The sequence below is a fragment of the Clupea harengus genome, chromosome 3 (genome assembly GCF_900700415.2).
Source record: "Clupea harengus chromosome 3, Ch_v2.0.2, whole genome shotgun sequence".
Lineage (NCBI taxonomy): Eukaryota > Metazoa > Chordata > Actinopteri > Clupeiformes > Clupeidae > Clupea > Clupea harengus.
Genome location: NC_045154.1, coordinates 19,027,118 through 19,039,617, shown reverse-complemented (window position 1 = coordinate 19,039,617; position 12,500 = coordinate 19,027,118). Strand labels below are relative to the sequence as shown.

At 42.5% G+C, this 12,500-nt stretch overlaps 2 protein-coding genes across 5 annotated transcripts in view; both read right to left on the bottom strand.

Annotated features, from left to right (window-relative positions):
* Window positions 1-7,433, bottom strand: part of ano3 (anoctamin 3) — a 71,772-nt gene extending 64,339 nt beyond the window's left edge. The window contains exon 1 of the mRNA XM_031564853.2: window positions 7,246-7,433. Coding sequence (XP_031420713.1) covers window positions 7,246-7,384 — 139 coding nt within the window. The 5' untranslated portion in view covers window positions 7,385-7,433. The remainder of the gene's footprint in view (window positions 1-7,245) is intronic.
* Window positions 7,434-8,248: 815 nt separating this feature from the next.
* Window positions 8,249-12,500, bottom strand: part of si:dkey-30c15.10 (uncharacterized protein LOC559353 homolog) — an 11,708-nt gene continuing 7,456 nt past the window's right edge. For 3 of the 4 annotated variants that reach the window (XM_031564850.2, XM_031564851.2, XM_031564852.2), the window contains 10 exons: window positions 12,343-12,391; window positions 12,045-12,119; window positions 11,915-11,947; window positions 11,759-11,780; window positions 11,415-11,527; window positions 11,017-11,070; window positions 10,602-10,688; window positions 10,363-10,470; window positions 9,898-10,037; window positions 8,249-9,554 (listed from right to left, as the gene is read on the bottom strand). In XM_031564850.2, coding sequence (XP_031420710.1) covers window positions 9,389-9,554; window positions 9,898-10,037; window positions 10,363-10,470; window positions 10,602-10,688; window positions 11,017-11,070; window positions 11,415-11,527; window positions 11,759-11,780; window positions 11,915-11,947; window positions 12,045-12,119; window positions 12,343-12,391 — 847 coding nt within the window. In that variant the 3' untranslated portion in view covers window positions 8,249-9,388. The remainder of the gene's footprint in view (window positions 9,555-9,897; window positions 10,038-10,362; window positions 10,471-10,601; window positions 10,689-11,016; window positions 11,071-11,414; window positions 11,528-11,758; window positions 11,781-11,914; window positions 11,948-12,044; window positions 12,120-12,342; window positions 12,392-12,500) is intronic. The other variant, XM_012818654.3, reaches the window with a different exon arrangement.

Sequence of the window (12,500 nt, the reverse complement as noted above, 5' to 3'; positions counted from 1 at the left end):
CCATCCCAACCATACTGTCATAGACTTATTCTACCCCATACTCTATGCTTACATTTTCCTGCAATGTATGTAACTGCCACCATCAACATGTTTCTCTGTTCCTACTCTACTTACCCTTGTAATAGTACCCTTGTACTTCTTACCCTTGTAATAGTAACCCTATGATATACCGACAAAGCTGTTTTGTATGTATTATGTATATACCATATCATGTTTGTATGTATTATGTAAATGTACCACATGTGTGCTGTGTACATTTACCACTTGTTGTTTCTCCTCCCCTTCTGTCACATGATATATAAAATGTAATTGAAATTGAATTGTAAACACTAATACTATAACTGGATTGTATGAACCAGGGCAGAAGAAAACAGTGACATTAACTTATAAAATATAAGCCTATACAAATTCTAGTCTAATAGTATACGTCTTTGCACGTGTTTATGTACAGCACTTTGAATTGCCTATGTGTATGAAGTGTAGTAGATAAATAACCTTCACTTCCATATCCTCCCTTCCCTTCCCACCCCGTTACAGAGCTGATGCAGTGATCTGTACAGCTTTGAGGGCCAACCCTCGAGTTGTTTTTGACACTTCACTGCATGCTGCTGGTCTTCTTTGTGATTCATAAAGACGTGATAAATGGTATCTACTTAGTACACTTAGATATATATACGTGGCCCTGTTGATTATAAATACTGATGCGCATACAGAATGAAAGATTATCAGTCAATCCCTACTGCAGCTTTAGGTCACTTGAGTCGGGTGGAGGTCCAGTTGTACACAGTATACGAAAATGACCTACTCCAACAGTCTGCCTTCTAAGTCGTTTGTGTTTCACAAGAAAGAAAACCTCATTTAGTATTTAGTAGTTTATGAGGGTCAGATGGCTATGAACCAAGCCTACTAGAAAAGAGATAGTATTACTAGAAAACCTAGAGGCTAGATAGCACCTTTTGCATCAAACTACAGACAAATCTACATCACCACTATATTAATAATACCAGGCTGCTGGTTCACAGTGGAATACACATATTTGTATTGGTCATGTAATCATAGAACCACAAGCATGCTAGTTGCATAACCCACAAACATGGACGACATGGTTAATGAAATGTAAAAATAATTACTAACTGAATTAAGGCATCAAAGCATGTCGGGGCTCTGTTTGTTAGCCCTAAAGAAATATGGGGGGATAAACCTTCCTTTTTTCAGTGATTCTTGTATGTAACTACTGTAATTGGCTAAAGAACAAACTATACTCTATTGAGATCAAGTTTTAATTGCCAATACACATGTGAGAGCTCCCTTGATGTCATAGCGAGGGACAGAATAATGATTAGAGAAACAAATGCAGCTACAGTTTCTTTCCCTCTACAGAGTTATGTCTTCAACCCTCTGCTGTGGTGGGGAAAAAAAATGAGACGTAAATATAATCGCTATATTATATTTATAATACAGAGACTTCAAGTGTAATAATAAATTGCATTCTCAACAGAATTATCTGACTTACTTTAATAAAGACATCTCAAGCAGCCAGGTATGTTTCGGCCCTAGGCCATCCTCAGTGTCTGTAACGTCTTATTTGAAGTAAGTTAGATATACTGTCCAGAGTGGGATTTTTCTTGTTACCCTTTAAATCTCTATAGTCTCTCTCTCTCTCTTGTTACACTTTAAATCTCTATAGTCTCTCTTTCTAAAAACTGGGGGTGAAGACACCCGCAGTCACCTTATAATCCTCACAGGGATCATACAGTGCAGGCTGAGACCCCTGCCCCCTGCCCCCTGAGTGAGACACCTCAGGTAGAGTTGGCAGAATATCATCAGAAAAGTGTCAAGAGTAGTCTTGAGGGTCCAGTCAGGATTCTGGCACTGTGGTGAGAGTAGGTTACATCTCAACAGATCACTCATTTTAACACATTTTGAGCCAGTGCTAATAAGCCTATAACCTGACAAGAGTATCTCTCATCTCATCTGCATGCTTGTTTTAAACTCACATATTAATCTTCAGGAGAAATCAGATTGGCTTAGTGTTGAATGTTTCATCAAAGACATCAAACACACTAATTACATCACACCAACATCTACAGTATTTTCTGATTCTTTGGTATCATACATCAGGGTTCGTATGACTTAGCTGAGGATGGGATGACCAGGCACAAAGTACCTGTGATTAGAGATTCAGACCATCTCTAAATGCCTTTGCCCTCTTCATACAAAGCCTTTAACATAGCAGTGGTTAAGCTAGCATAGAGACAATAATGGTGATGAGGAAAGCCTCCCTTTCAACAGGACGAAATCCACAGCCACAGCCTTAGTCTTTAACCCACCAGCAGTTAAGTGATTGGCATAAACCTCACACACAGATCGGCCACACTGGTTCACATCTGTTGAACCACAAAAGGTTAAGAAACGCCCAGCTTTGTACTGTGTAAGTGAGCAGCTTAATCCACAAATGGGAGCTGACACGATGAAGTATCTCTGTCGTAAAGTCCAGAAATTCCGTTCCAGAAATATGACCGCGGTGAATTTAACTGTGTTATTCCCAGTTCTGTTGGTGAGATAAATGACAGCACTGTTGCACTAATTAAGCTAGATGGTCTCATAAGACCAGACGAGACTTCATTGCCTTGAAACATGAGTGCGCTTACGGAAATAATAGCTTAATCCAATTACCCGCCCTGACACCCCTGAGTGTACCTTACAGTTGCACTTCAGTGAAGCCTTACAGAAGGGCGGATAAGAGAGCCATGAGCAGTGAGAGGAGCTGGGAGAGTGAAATAATAAGAGTAGAATGGGGCATCCTGTTGTCCACCTTAAACTGCACTTCAGGATGGGATTTGGCCAACTTTCAGCACATTTCACTCCATTTCCCACAGGGCTTCCTTCCAAAGCCCATCCATATCGGCCCTATAAGAGCCCCACTCACTGCACTTGACCAGCTTCCTTCCAAAAGCCCATCCATATCGGCCCTATAAGAGCCCCACTCACTGCACTTGACCAGCTTCCTTCCAAAGCCCATCCATATACGCCCCACTCACTGCACTCTCCCAGCTTAAGCAACACCCCTCCACCGAGGTACAGAAGCTACAGAAGGCTTAAACAAATGGTTTAGACATTTAACACTTAGGGTTAGGGTTAGTTAACCATCTAACCTTTCCCACCCACGCAGAAGCCAACACTCTCTCCCTGTCGGTCTCCCATCAGATCACATATGTCTGTCCCTGCAGGACCGCACCAGATATAGTCTCACAGGACCCGTGTTGAATTTGGCACTTTGTGATGAGAGATCACGTACAGTCTGCGGAAGCTGCACCTCGTTCCGCTTTTAGACTCCTCCCTCGAACCTCATACTCAACTCCGGATTGGGTTAGAAATCATAATACATTCTGTAAGTGTTCCCACCCACCTAAATATCATCATGGTTGTCTCCAGACCTACAGTTTATGTTTACATACGTTTCCCCGTATGAGACTAAGCCAGCTATAGGTGGCGGAAGCGCAGACCTCCCATCAGTATGCAAGCAAGCTTGTTGTGTTCCCATAAGATCTTGCTGTGCTCATTACTCAAACTATTCACCTGCCTGTTGCAACTGCTAGAGCAAAAAAGCTTCACACGTGTGTTCATGCCCACGATGACCATCTCCCATATGATCTTAAAAGGTAGCCTTTTTGCTGAGAGATGTTCTTTCACGCCACACCTATCTTGGTCAGATAAGGTGTATTCTGAGTGACGTGAGTGACGTGAGCTGGTGTTTGCTCCTCTCATTGGACCGTACACTCATGCATTTTTAACTTTTCCATGAAATTCACTGGCTCCTGATACTCGACACTAAAGCGGGACAATGACGCTGTTGATTTAATGTGGCTGACCTGGCCAACTCTTTCTATTGTACATGAATAAATTACAACCTGCAATCTTCCCGGCTGTTCAAATATTCATTGTGCTACTGCATCATTTTCCATCAGCAAAACAATAAGCGTTACAACTACACAAAACAAATCCTTGTGTGGGTGATGACAACTGTTTTCTGAGGGCCAAAACAGGCCCAATGGCAGATCAACTTCCAGTGATTTAGTTTATATGATTAAATACAGTTCTGCTCCTATAGATCACTAAGGTCAAAGTTCACCATCCACACACTCTAAAACCCCCAAGTGCAGTCTTAAGTCCCCCCCACTGAGGGTTCCTCATGGTGTTTGCTCTTTCACACCCGGATAAAAATAAATACATGGGACGGTTCTGTAAATCAACAACTGAATTATGTTTGCATGTTCTATCTAATGTGTTATGCAACCACGGCATCACTTGCTTTCGCTCCTGCTCCTCCCCATTATGATGTGCCTTAAGGTCTGCCGCTGTCAGAGAGGGGGGAGGCCTCCAGAAATAGCAGAGGAGCTCAGGCCCTGTTAGATCAGCTCAAACTGGACAGCATGCCAAGCCTCATAGCGTCTCTATGTGTCATTGGGCGTCTCTTCAACTCATGGTCTACGCATGGCAGAATCACAGTTCTCTTTGGTATGTTGCTTCATCTACGCCGACGTCTATATCGATATAAACACAAACACACACACTCATACACTCACTCAGACACACACACGTAGGAACACAAACATGCAAGAACACACACACACATGACCACACACAAACATATGAATGCAGGAACACACACATATGACCACACATGCACCTAAACACACACAAACACAGAACACTCACTATGCTGTTCTCTCTCTCTCTCTCTCTCTCTCTCTGATGTGATGATCTCCGTCCTGTCATGTGCATCATTAACATTAACAGAGACAAGGGGGCTGCCTGGGAGCTCAGAGCAAAAGAGAAGGGAGTGTGTGTTTGTGGGAGGGGATGTTTTGTGTGTGTGTGAGAGAATAGACACATGTGTGTGCGATGCTGGGTAAGAGAGAAGTGCAGTGGTGTTGAGAGGAGAATGAGGGAGTGTGGAGTGTGTGTAGTGAGGAGTGAAGCCAGAGTGTGTGTGTGTGTGTGTGTGTGTGTGTGTGTGTGTGTGTGTGTGTGTGTGTGTGTGTGTGTTGAGGGGGTGGGGGTGGTTGCTAGAGGGCATCATCACCCAGAGACAGTGTGGCATGACTCAGCACCATTCGCATGGATCTGCAACGTGTTTTATCAAGCGTTCAACTCGCCCCAAACAACCCAGGGCAGGACTTCAGCAGCCATAAACACACACACACATAAACACACACACACATAAACACACACACACACACACACACACACACAAACACACACACACACACACACACAGCACCATCTATGTCCAAGAGGCTATGCTCTCTCACACATGAGGGTCAGTTCTGCCAGGCCAGCTCAAAGCTGACTACACAAAGAGTCTTCTAACCAGCTCCAGTTGTTACAATCCCAATCCCGCCCTACAGCCTGCTGAAGGACCCCCAGATGCTGCCCCGGGTTGAATGCGTGCTGGGCTCTTAGTGAACACACTCAAAAGGGCCTCTCCATCGCACTGCAGTGACGCAGAATGAAGATAAAAACATTTTGTCACACCAAATCTATGAAAGCACTATTTGGAAAGCATGAACAACCTCAGAATCCAAATCGCAAACATATAGGGAAAGCAAGGGGGGAAACTGCTGCACACTCAGTTAGTTGTTTACCATCCAGGGGAAGAGATATCACAACATCAACACTACATTAAGCTAATCGATAGCAACTTCCTGCTTTATTGATTATTTATTAAATTCTAAAATCTTTTAGGCTGAGTGTCTCCTGAGAACAGCCTTCCATTTACCCTCTCAGTGCATGTGGAGAGTCTGTTAATTACGGTCCTCACAACCTATCCTCTCCTCTTAGGAGCAAACAGGAAGAGAAATGGCTGTGCTTCAGCGGAGTGTAATTGTTTTTGTTCTGTATTAGTCAAACTTTATGTTTCTCTGAATGACAGGCAGCCAATGACAGGTACATTTGACCAAAAGCTCTTCCATCAGCACATCTACAGTGAAAACATGATTACTTAATGATGGGGGATTTATTGAAGTGGATGAACCATTTCAAGGTTGCTTAATGCAGTTAAAGGCTGTTATCCACATTCCCTTGTTGGACATGTCCGGGATGAAAGATGAATCGACATGCACGAGGGCATTAAAACAGAACTTGTTTATACAAGGAGGCTGTATTCACTACAAATGCGGGATGCAGGGACTATTATTAACACTGCTTTGGGTAAAACATTACTGATTATACTTTTTAAAACATCTGTTATATCTCCATTTCCAGGATCTGTCCCAACAAAAGCAGTCTAACTAGAATACACACAGAGTAATGTCTTTTCCTATTTTCTTCCATCAGGGCAAATTAAGCACTAAGGTAAAAATTTGAAAAACAATAAATGTTTATACAGGAAGTGTGGGATATAGTTACCATTATAATGACAGAACTGTGTTCTTAATGCACCAAGCCAGAGACAACAGGTCCACGGGAGCTTTGGAGCTCCGTGACGGAACCTAAACAATAACAAGTCTGTACAACTCTGTACACCCTGGGTCATTCTGAGCGCATGAATGAGCAACCCAGAAAAAATACAGAGGCTTATTTCACAGGGTTGTTGGATGCGCAGAGCGTCTGACCAGCGGACTGATTAATCCATCCCATTACAATGTGCAATGAGATGGGCAGCATTTCAATGGATTCTTTCTTGCAACAGATCAGAGTGAATATAAAATAATCATAAAAATAATCTTCGAATGAGTAGATTAGTCACATAATAATAATAATAATAGTAATGCATTTTATTTGTAACGCACTCCTCATTCAAAAAAAAATCAGAGTGCCAACATATCAAAGCTTCTGTATTTTAGGCAATGATGCTATCATTCACAGATTTAAAGCATTACAACTTAACTTCCCCAACTTGTTTGTAGGACAGCTGCAGAGTCGCAGAAGACACCCTACCTCTCCATACACACTCAAAAACAGATTCCTTCAGATGCCTGGGAGGAACACTTAGATCATTAGCAAGACACACTTCACACATCATGAGCTGCTATCACTGAGTAAATCACCTGAAGCAAAACATGACACAGTACAGTCTATTTCATATCACCATGTACAATTGGTGACAGAGACAACGATACAAAATCAATCAGCCATGACTTGCCTAGACACGGGGAGACCTACTGTTTTGGTTTGTTTCAAATTAGCGACTGCATCTCTTTCTAAACTGATATATAAACAGCGAATCATAAATCACATTACCAGTTGGTGGAGTTGTTGTGCCGGAGACATCAGTAGATTTTGTATGCGGGTCATCGATAAACTCTAAAGAACTCAACTCCGTGTTTCCCGAGCGGCAGGTGGACAGATCCTCGGATAGCGCGCGCAGCGGCAGTGCCATAGTGCGCGTCTGGGCGCCAAAGCGGCTGTAAAACTAGCTGTGAGCACAACAGGCTGCGCGTACATTGCTTGGTAAGGCATTTTACCACGGAGCTCGGGATTCGCCGACATAAATAAATAATTGGCCCCAAAATGAGGTCATAATAGAATGTATTAATGTAACGCCACTACAATCAACAAAAATGTATTTGTATTTATCTGCATTTGAATTTAAATTCCCTTAATTTGTCTGTAGGCCTACTTCTTAAATAAATAAATGAATTGGTTTTCATGGTCAGGCAGCAATCAAACCTTGAGGTTAACAGTAAGAGATAGGAGCATTGTCACATAAGGATTTAGAATGTATGGCCATTGTTGATACGAAATGCTTGTTAAAAGTGAACGTGGAAGTGGGAAATCAATTAGATTGGTGGATTTCGTTTGATTGTTTAGGTTTTGTGATAACATGTTATCTATGAAAGATATGTGGCTTGACATGGCCTGTGCGAGTGTGATGCTATGTGACCTTGTTAAAACGCCTTACTACGGAGATGACTGTGAATTCACCCTCTCCAACTGTGTATGTCGCTGTGGACATGGCACTGCATAGGCTGACTGCTACGGGGTCAACCTTATTTCCTGGAAATTAATAAACTATTCCTGCATTCCCAAATAATGTCAGTAAAGTCCCTAAACAAGATCCTCTCTCAATATCAATTATGTCCAGACACTTTCTCCCATTGTCACCCCTTCAAATAAGTGAACTGGTCTGGATTGTATTTATATCACCCTAAGGAACACATGGAGCTTATAGCACAGATGTCTGCACAGGTTTACAACATACACCCTCAGAACAGTCTGAACTGTATTTAATTAAAGATATATATAAAAAGTTCAGCCTTGACTGGATAAGAGTTTAATTGAACATGAATATAACACAGATATCTGACAGACAGAATAGATGTAGACTATAGAGTCTCACTGACATTAAATACAGAGACCTGGAAGGTCCATCCTGAAGACGGCAGACTTCTCCCTTCATAAAGCCCACCACTCCCTGTCTAAAACTAAACATCAGATTACAGAGATATAAGTGGGTACATAACATAAAGTGTTTATCAGCTTGGCAATTATGTCCTCTCCCAAAGATGTAGCGCTTCTATACTGTTGTATCTATCTGATACAAAATCAAACATTCTGATCTACAAAGACGGAAAACTAAACAGTCTCTAGGTCCAGTTGAATTTGTCCCATAGGTAAAAACTACATTCATGTTAAATGGCGTCTAACCTGGCCTACAGCAGCAAATACTACCAAGTATAAAGGAAAGATAAAGGCAGGAAAGCTGATGAAAATGAAACGAGGCATTTAACATTTTGCCTAGAAAAGAATTGCACCATACAATTTATTTTGGCTTCACCTTAATGTCAGTTTCCTGAAGATTACACATTTTTGTTCTGCATATGTCGTGGTAGATACTGTACTATGCATGATTTATAATTTATAAATCTCATGAAGTCTTTCCCTCTCCTACTAAAACAACAACCGGCAAAACTGTAGTGTCACCCTTTTTGATAAGTAATATTATTATTAATTTTATGAAGTCACTTCCTCTTCCTTGAGTTCTAGGTTCCACTGGCTGTAGTTTAGAGCTGAATGAATCTTAAGGCCTCTTAAATTGCCCAAAATCTACCAGTCAGTGAGTAAACCTTCATCGTCTCAATCAGTTGGCCCTATAGTACTAGTCCTTCCTGTATTGTAGCTCTACAATACCAATGAAGTGCGCACGAGACGGTGAAACACTGCACTACATATTCATGCATGTATTCCCCATTCCCATTTAGTTTATTCCCTTCTGTAGTATTCTTCATATATATTATTTTAGTGTTCCTTTCTATAGCGTGTATTTATGTTTTTTAAATCTTCGCAACACAGTCAATACATTGTTACCTCCATAGTGTGTGTGTGTGGTGTGGTGAGGTGAGGTGAGGTGTGTGTGTGTGTGTGTGTGTGTGTGTTGGGGCGGCTACAACGCGCTGTCCCTGTTGCTCCCGCAGGACTGTGTGCTCCTGTTGTGGGCTGCGTCCTGAGCTGGTGCCAGTGGGGTCCAGGTGTGGAGGTCCATCAGGGCCTGGTTCAGCCGGTCCATCCACACCTTACGCTCTTCCTGGGTGTCAGCCGCAAACCAGCGCCTGTGGAGCAGATGTGGATGTTCATGTGGATGTTCATGAGGAAATGTGCTCTTTAAAAGGGCCGGTTTCAGCACTGCGCCAAACATTCACCACATCCTCGTCATCAGCAACAGCAAAAAAAAAAAAAAAAAAGAAGAAAATGTACACCAATGTGTAGACGGAGGGCACCTCTGCAAGAAAAAGCTTTCATTTTAAAAACCTTTTCCTGCCTTAATGCTTTATGAGGGGGAACAAACATCAATAAACATCAATTAAAACATAACAACAGTAAGATCTACCGATAAGTGTGTCGTAAAAGGTCAATATAAAAACAGACAGAGGAGAGGCGGGCAGGCAGACTGACTTGGTAAGCGAGGGCGTGTCCTCTTCCTGCTGCGTCCGGCTCACCAGCTCAAAGGTGAAGGGCCTGGCACAGGAGTCCATCTTGACCGGCCTCACAGACTGGCTCTTGAAGTCGGAGAGGGGGATGCTGCCCTCTTCAGGCTGCCAGGGGAAAGACAGCCAGAGAGGAGGCCAATTAGTCACATTATTGCCCACACATGCAGAAACGATAGTGGGACTCGTAACCTTCAGGGCCAGCAAAATCACAGCCTGTCAATGTTCCCCCCCCCCCCCCCCTCCTCAACTGGTCTGACAGACTTTTAGAATATGATACAAATTTAGTCAGGCTTTGGTATGCAGTGAAGCATGACAGAGGGGGAAAAAAACATGTGTGTTCAAATTAGCCCTTTAGCGCTAGCTAGCCCTTTGTCCAAGAAGACTACTGCCTATAATAGCACTGGCTAAAGGGGACCCTGCAGGTGCCCACCTTGTTGTCCCTCTCGTTGGGATGGTTCCAGTAGTAAAGACAGTCTTCCTTCAGCTCGAAGAAGAGCCGATGCCAGGCCCCCAGTCCCTTTATGTCCTTAAACATGGTCTGAGAACAAACAACAGACAGAATCGGTCAGTTCCACATCACATGCTTAGACACAAGACTAGCTGCTTCCATTGTAAAGCACACTACTGAGGAGTTTAATTAGTTCACAAGGTTACCACACACACACTTACCAGGAAACCATGGTGCTCAACCTCGGAGTGAAACTCACTCTGGATGCGCAGGCGAATGTTTCCCTCCAGAGGAGACAAGAAGGGCACCTGAGAGAGAAAGCGGGTGAGAGAGAGAGAGAGAGAGAAAGAAAGAGAAAGAGAGAGAAAGAATGTCTACTTCATGTATATCTGAGTGAAAACTACTTTTAAAGTGAGATCGTACTAGTTACACAATAAATTCAAATAAAACACAAAAGAAAAGTGATAATCCATCTCAATGGCCCTTCAATGTTATGTTGAACCATATCGCCAGTTTTATGGTATAATATAATATCTGTAGCCAATGCAGCCTTAAATCTATTCAGCTGCTAGAGTCGAGGTGTGTATCTTCCCAAATTTGAAGAGTGAGTGCAGAGGATGGGAATTAGTGTGGAACCTTGTCCTGAAACTCATCACCCAGCAGTTTCCTGATTTTGCCTTCAAGCTTCATCTAGGTGAAGAGAGAAAACAAAAAGGGGATGCAAAGAGAGAGAGAGAGAGAGATAGAGAAAGAGAGAGATAGTGATCACCAAACAGGCCCCCCACCGTGAAATACACCACACCACTTCACACACACACACAAAATAGGGCCGATACAAGGGATCAGGACATGACAGTTACTGTAGGTACAAACAGAAATTCCAATACAAAATCAAAGCCATATTGATAAGAGTTGTGTGGGCAAACTAATGTGTGCTTTCCTTTCTTCACAAAGATTCCATAGAGGACACCAAATGTATTGATCATCTGTGACTGAATTTGACGTGCGTGTGCGTGTGCGTGTGTGTGCTGTACCTTGTCCAGGGGGAACTTGTCCTGGCCCAGGGAGGCCAGTGTGATCTTGTGGCACCCCACCAGGGAGAACTTGCTGGGCCGACTGGCATACAGGTTGCTTGGCATGGCGGCAGCTGGGGCAGCAGAACAAACATAAGATCAACAAACATAAGAATAACAAACATAAGATTAACACATATAAGATTAACAAACATAAGAATAACAAACATAAGATTAACAAATATAAAATTAACAAACATAAGATTAACGAATATAAGATTAACGAACATAAGATTAACGGAGATAAGATGAACACAGTCACTTTTAAGCATAGGACAGGTAGTGACACACAATCACATACATACCATTTGCTGTCTGGTGGGATCTCTGTTAAAAGCAAGAAGAGAGAAGACAGAATTAGATCTACTATATCTTACTATACTATATCTACTATACTTACTATCTACTGAAAGCATCATCCATATGTCCTCTCTAATGTGTTACTCCATTGCTTCATGTACCTTTAAGGTGTTGAGCAGTTTCTTGGGGGTGACCTAGAAAGAGCACAGGAGGATTCTGGGTCATTAGGTGTGCTGACGTGGATGCATATCACCAAACACATTAAAAAAAAAAACACGCTGCTGGACTGACCCTATGTCTGGTGTGTCTGGTGTTTTTGCGGTGAAGCTGCTGGGTGTCTTCGCAGAAAGAGTTTGGGGTGTCAGACTGTAAAAGGAAAGAAAGGAGACGTCAGAGGAAAAAGCAAAACAAACAACAACAAAAAAAAAAAGAACACGGCATAGTGACTAATTAATGTGACTGGGAAAGATTGTAATGCAGTGTTCATTCAACAGTGATGTGGACTGCACATGGTTCATCATTCATCATTCATCATTCAGGCCCTTTTGGTGATCTAGTGACTGCCTAAGGTCGGACACCACCCACTTACCATGCTGTAGACCTCCACATCAATCTCAAAGCTGGAGCGGATGTTGTGTCTAAAACACAGAATGAATACGACAAAGTTTAGCAAGGGCAGTTTACAGGGCATTCTGCTGATACAACTGTGTTAACGCTGTGTACAAAAGCGTCAGATGCGAATGTAAT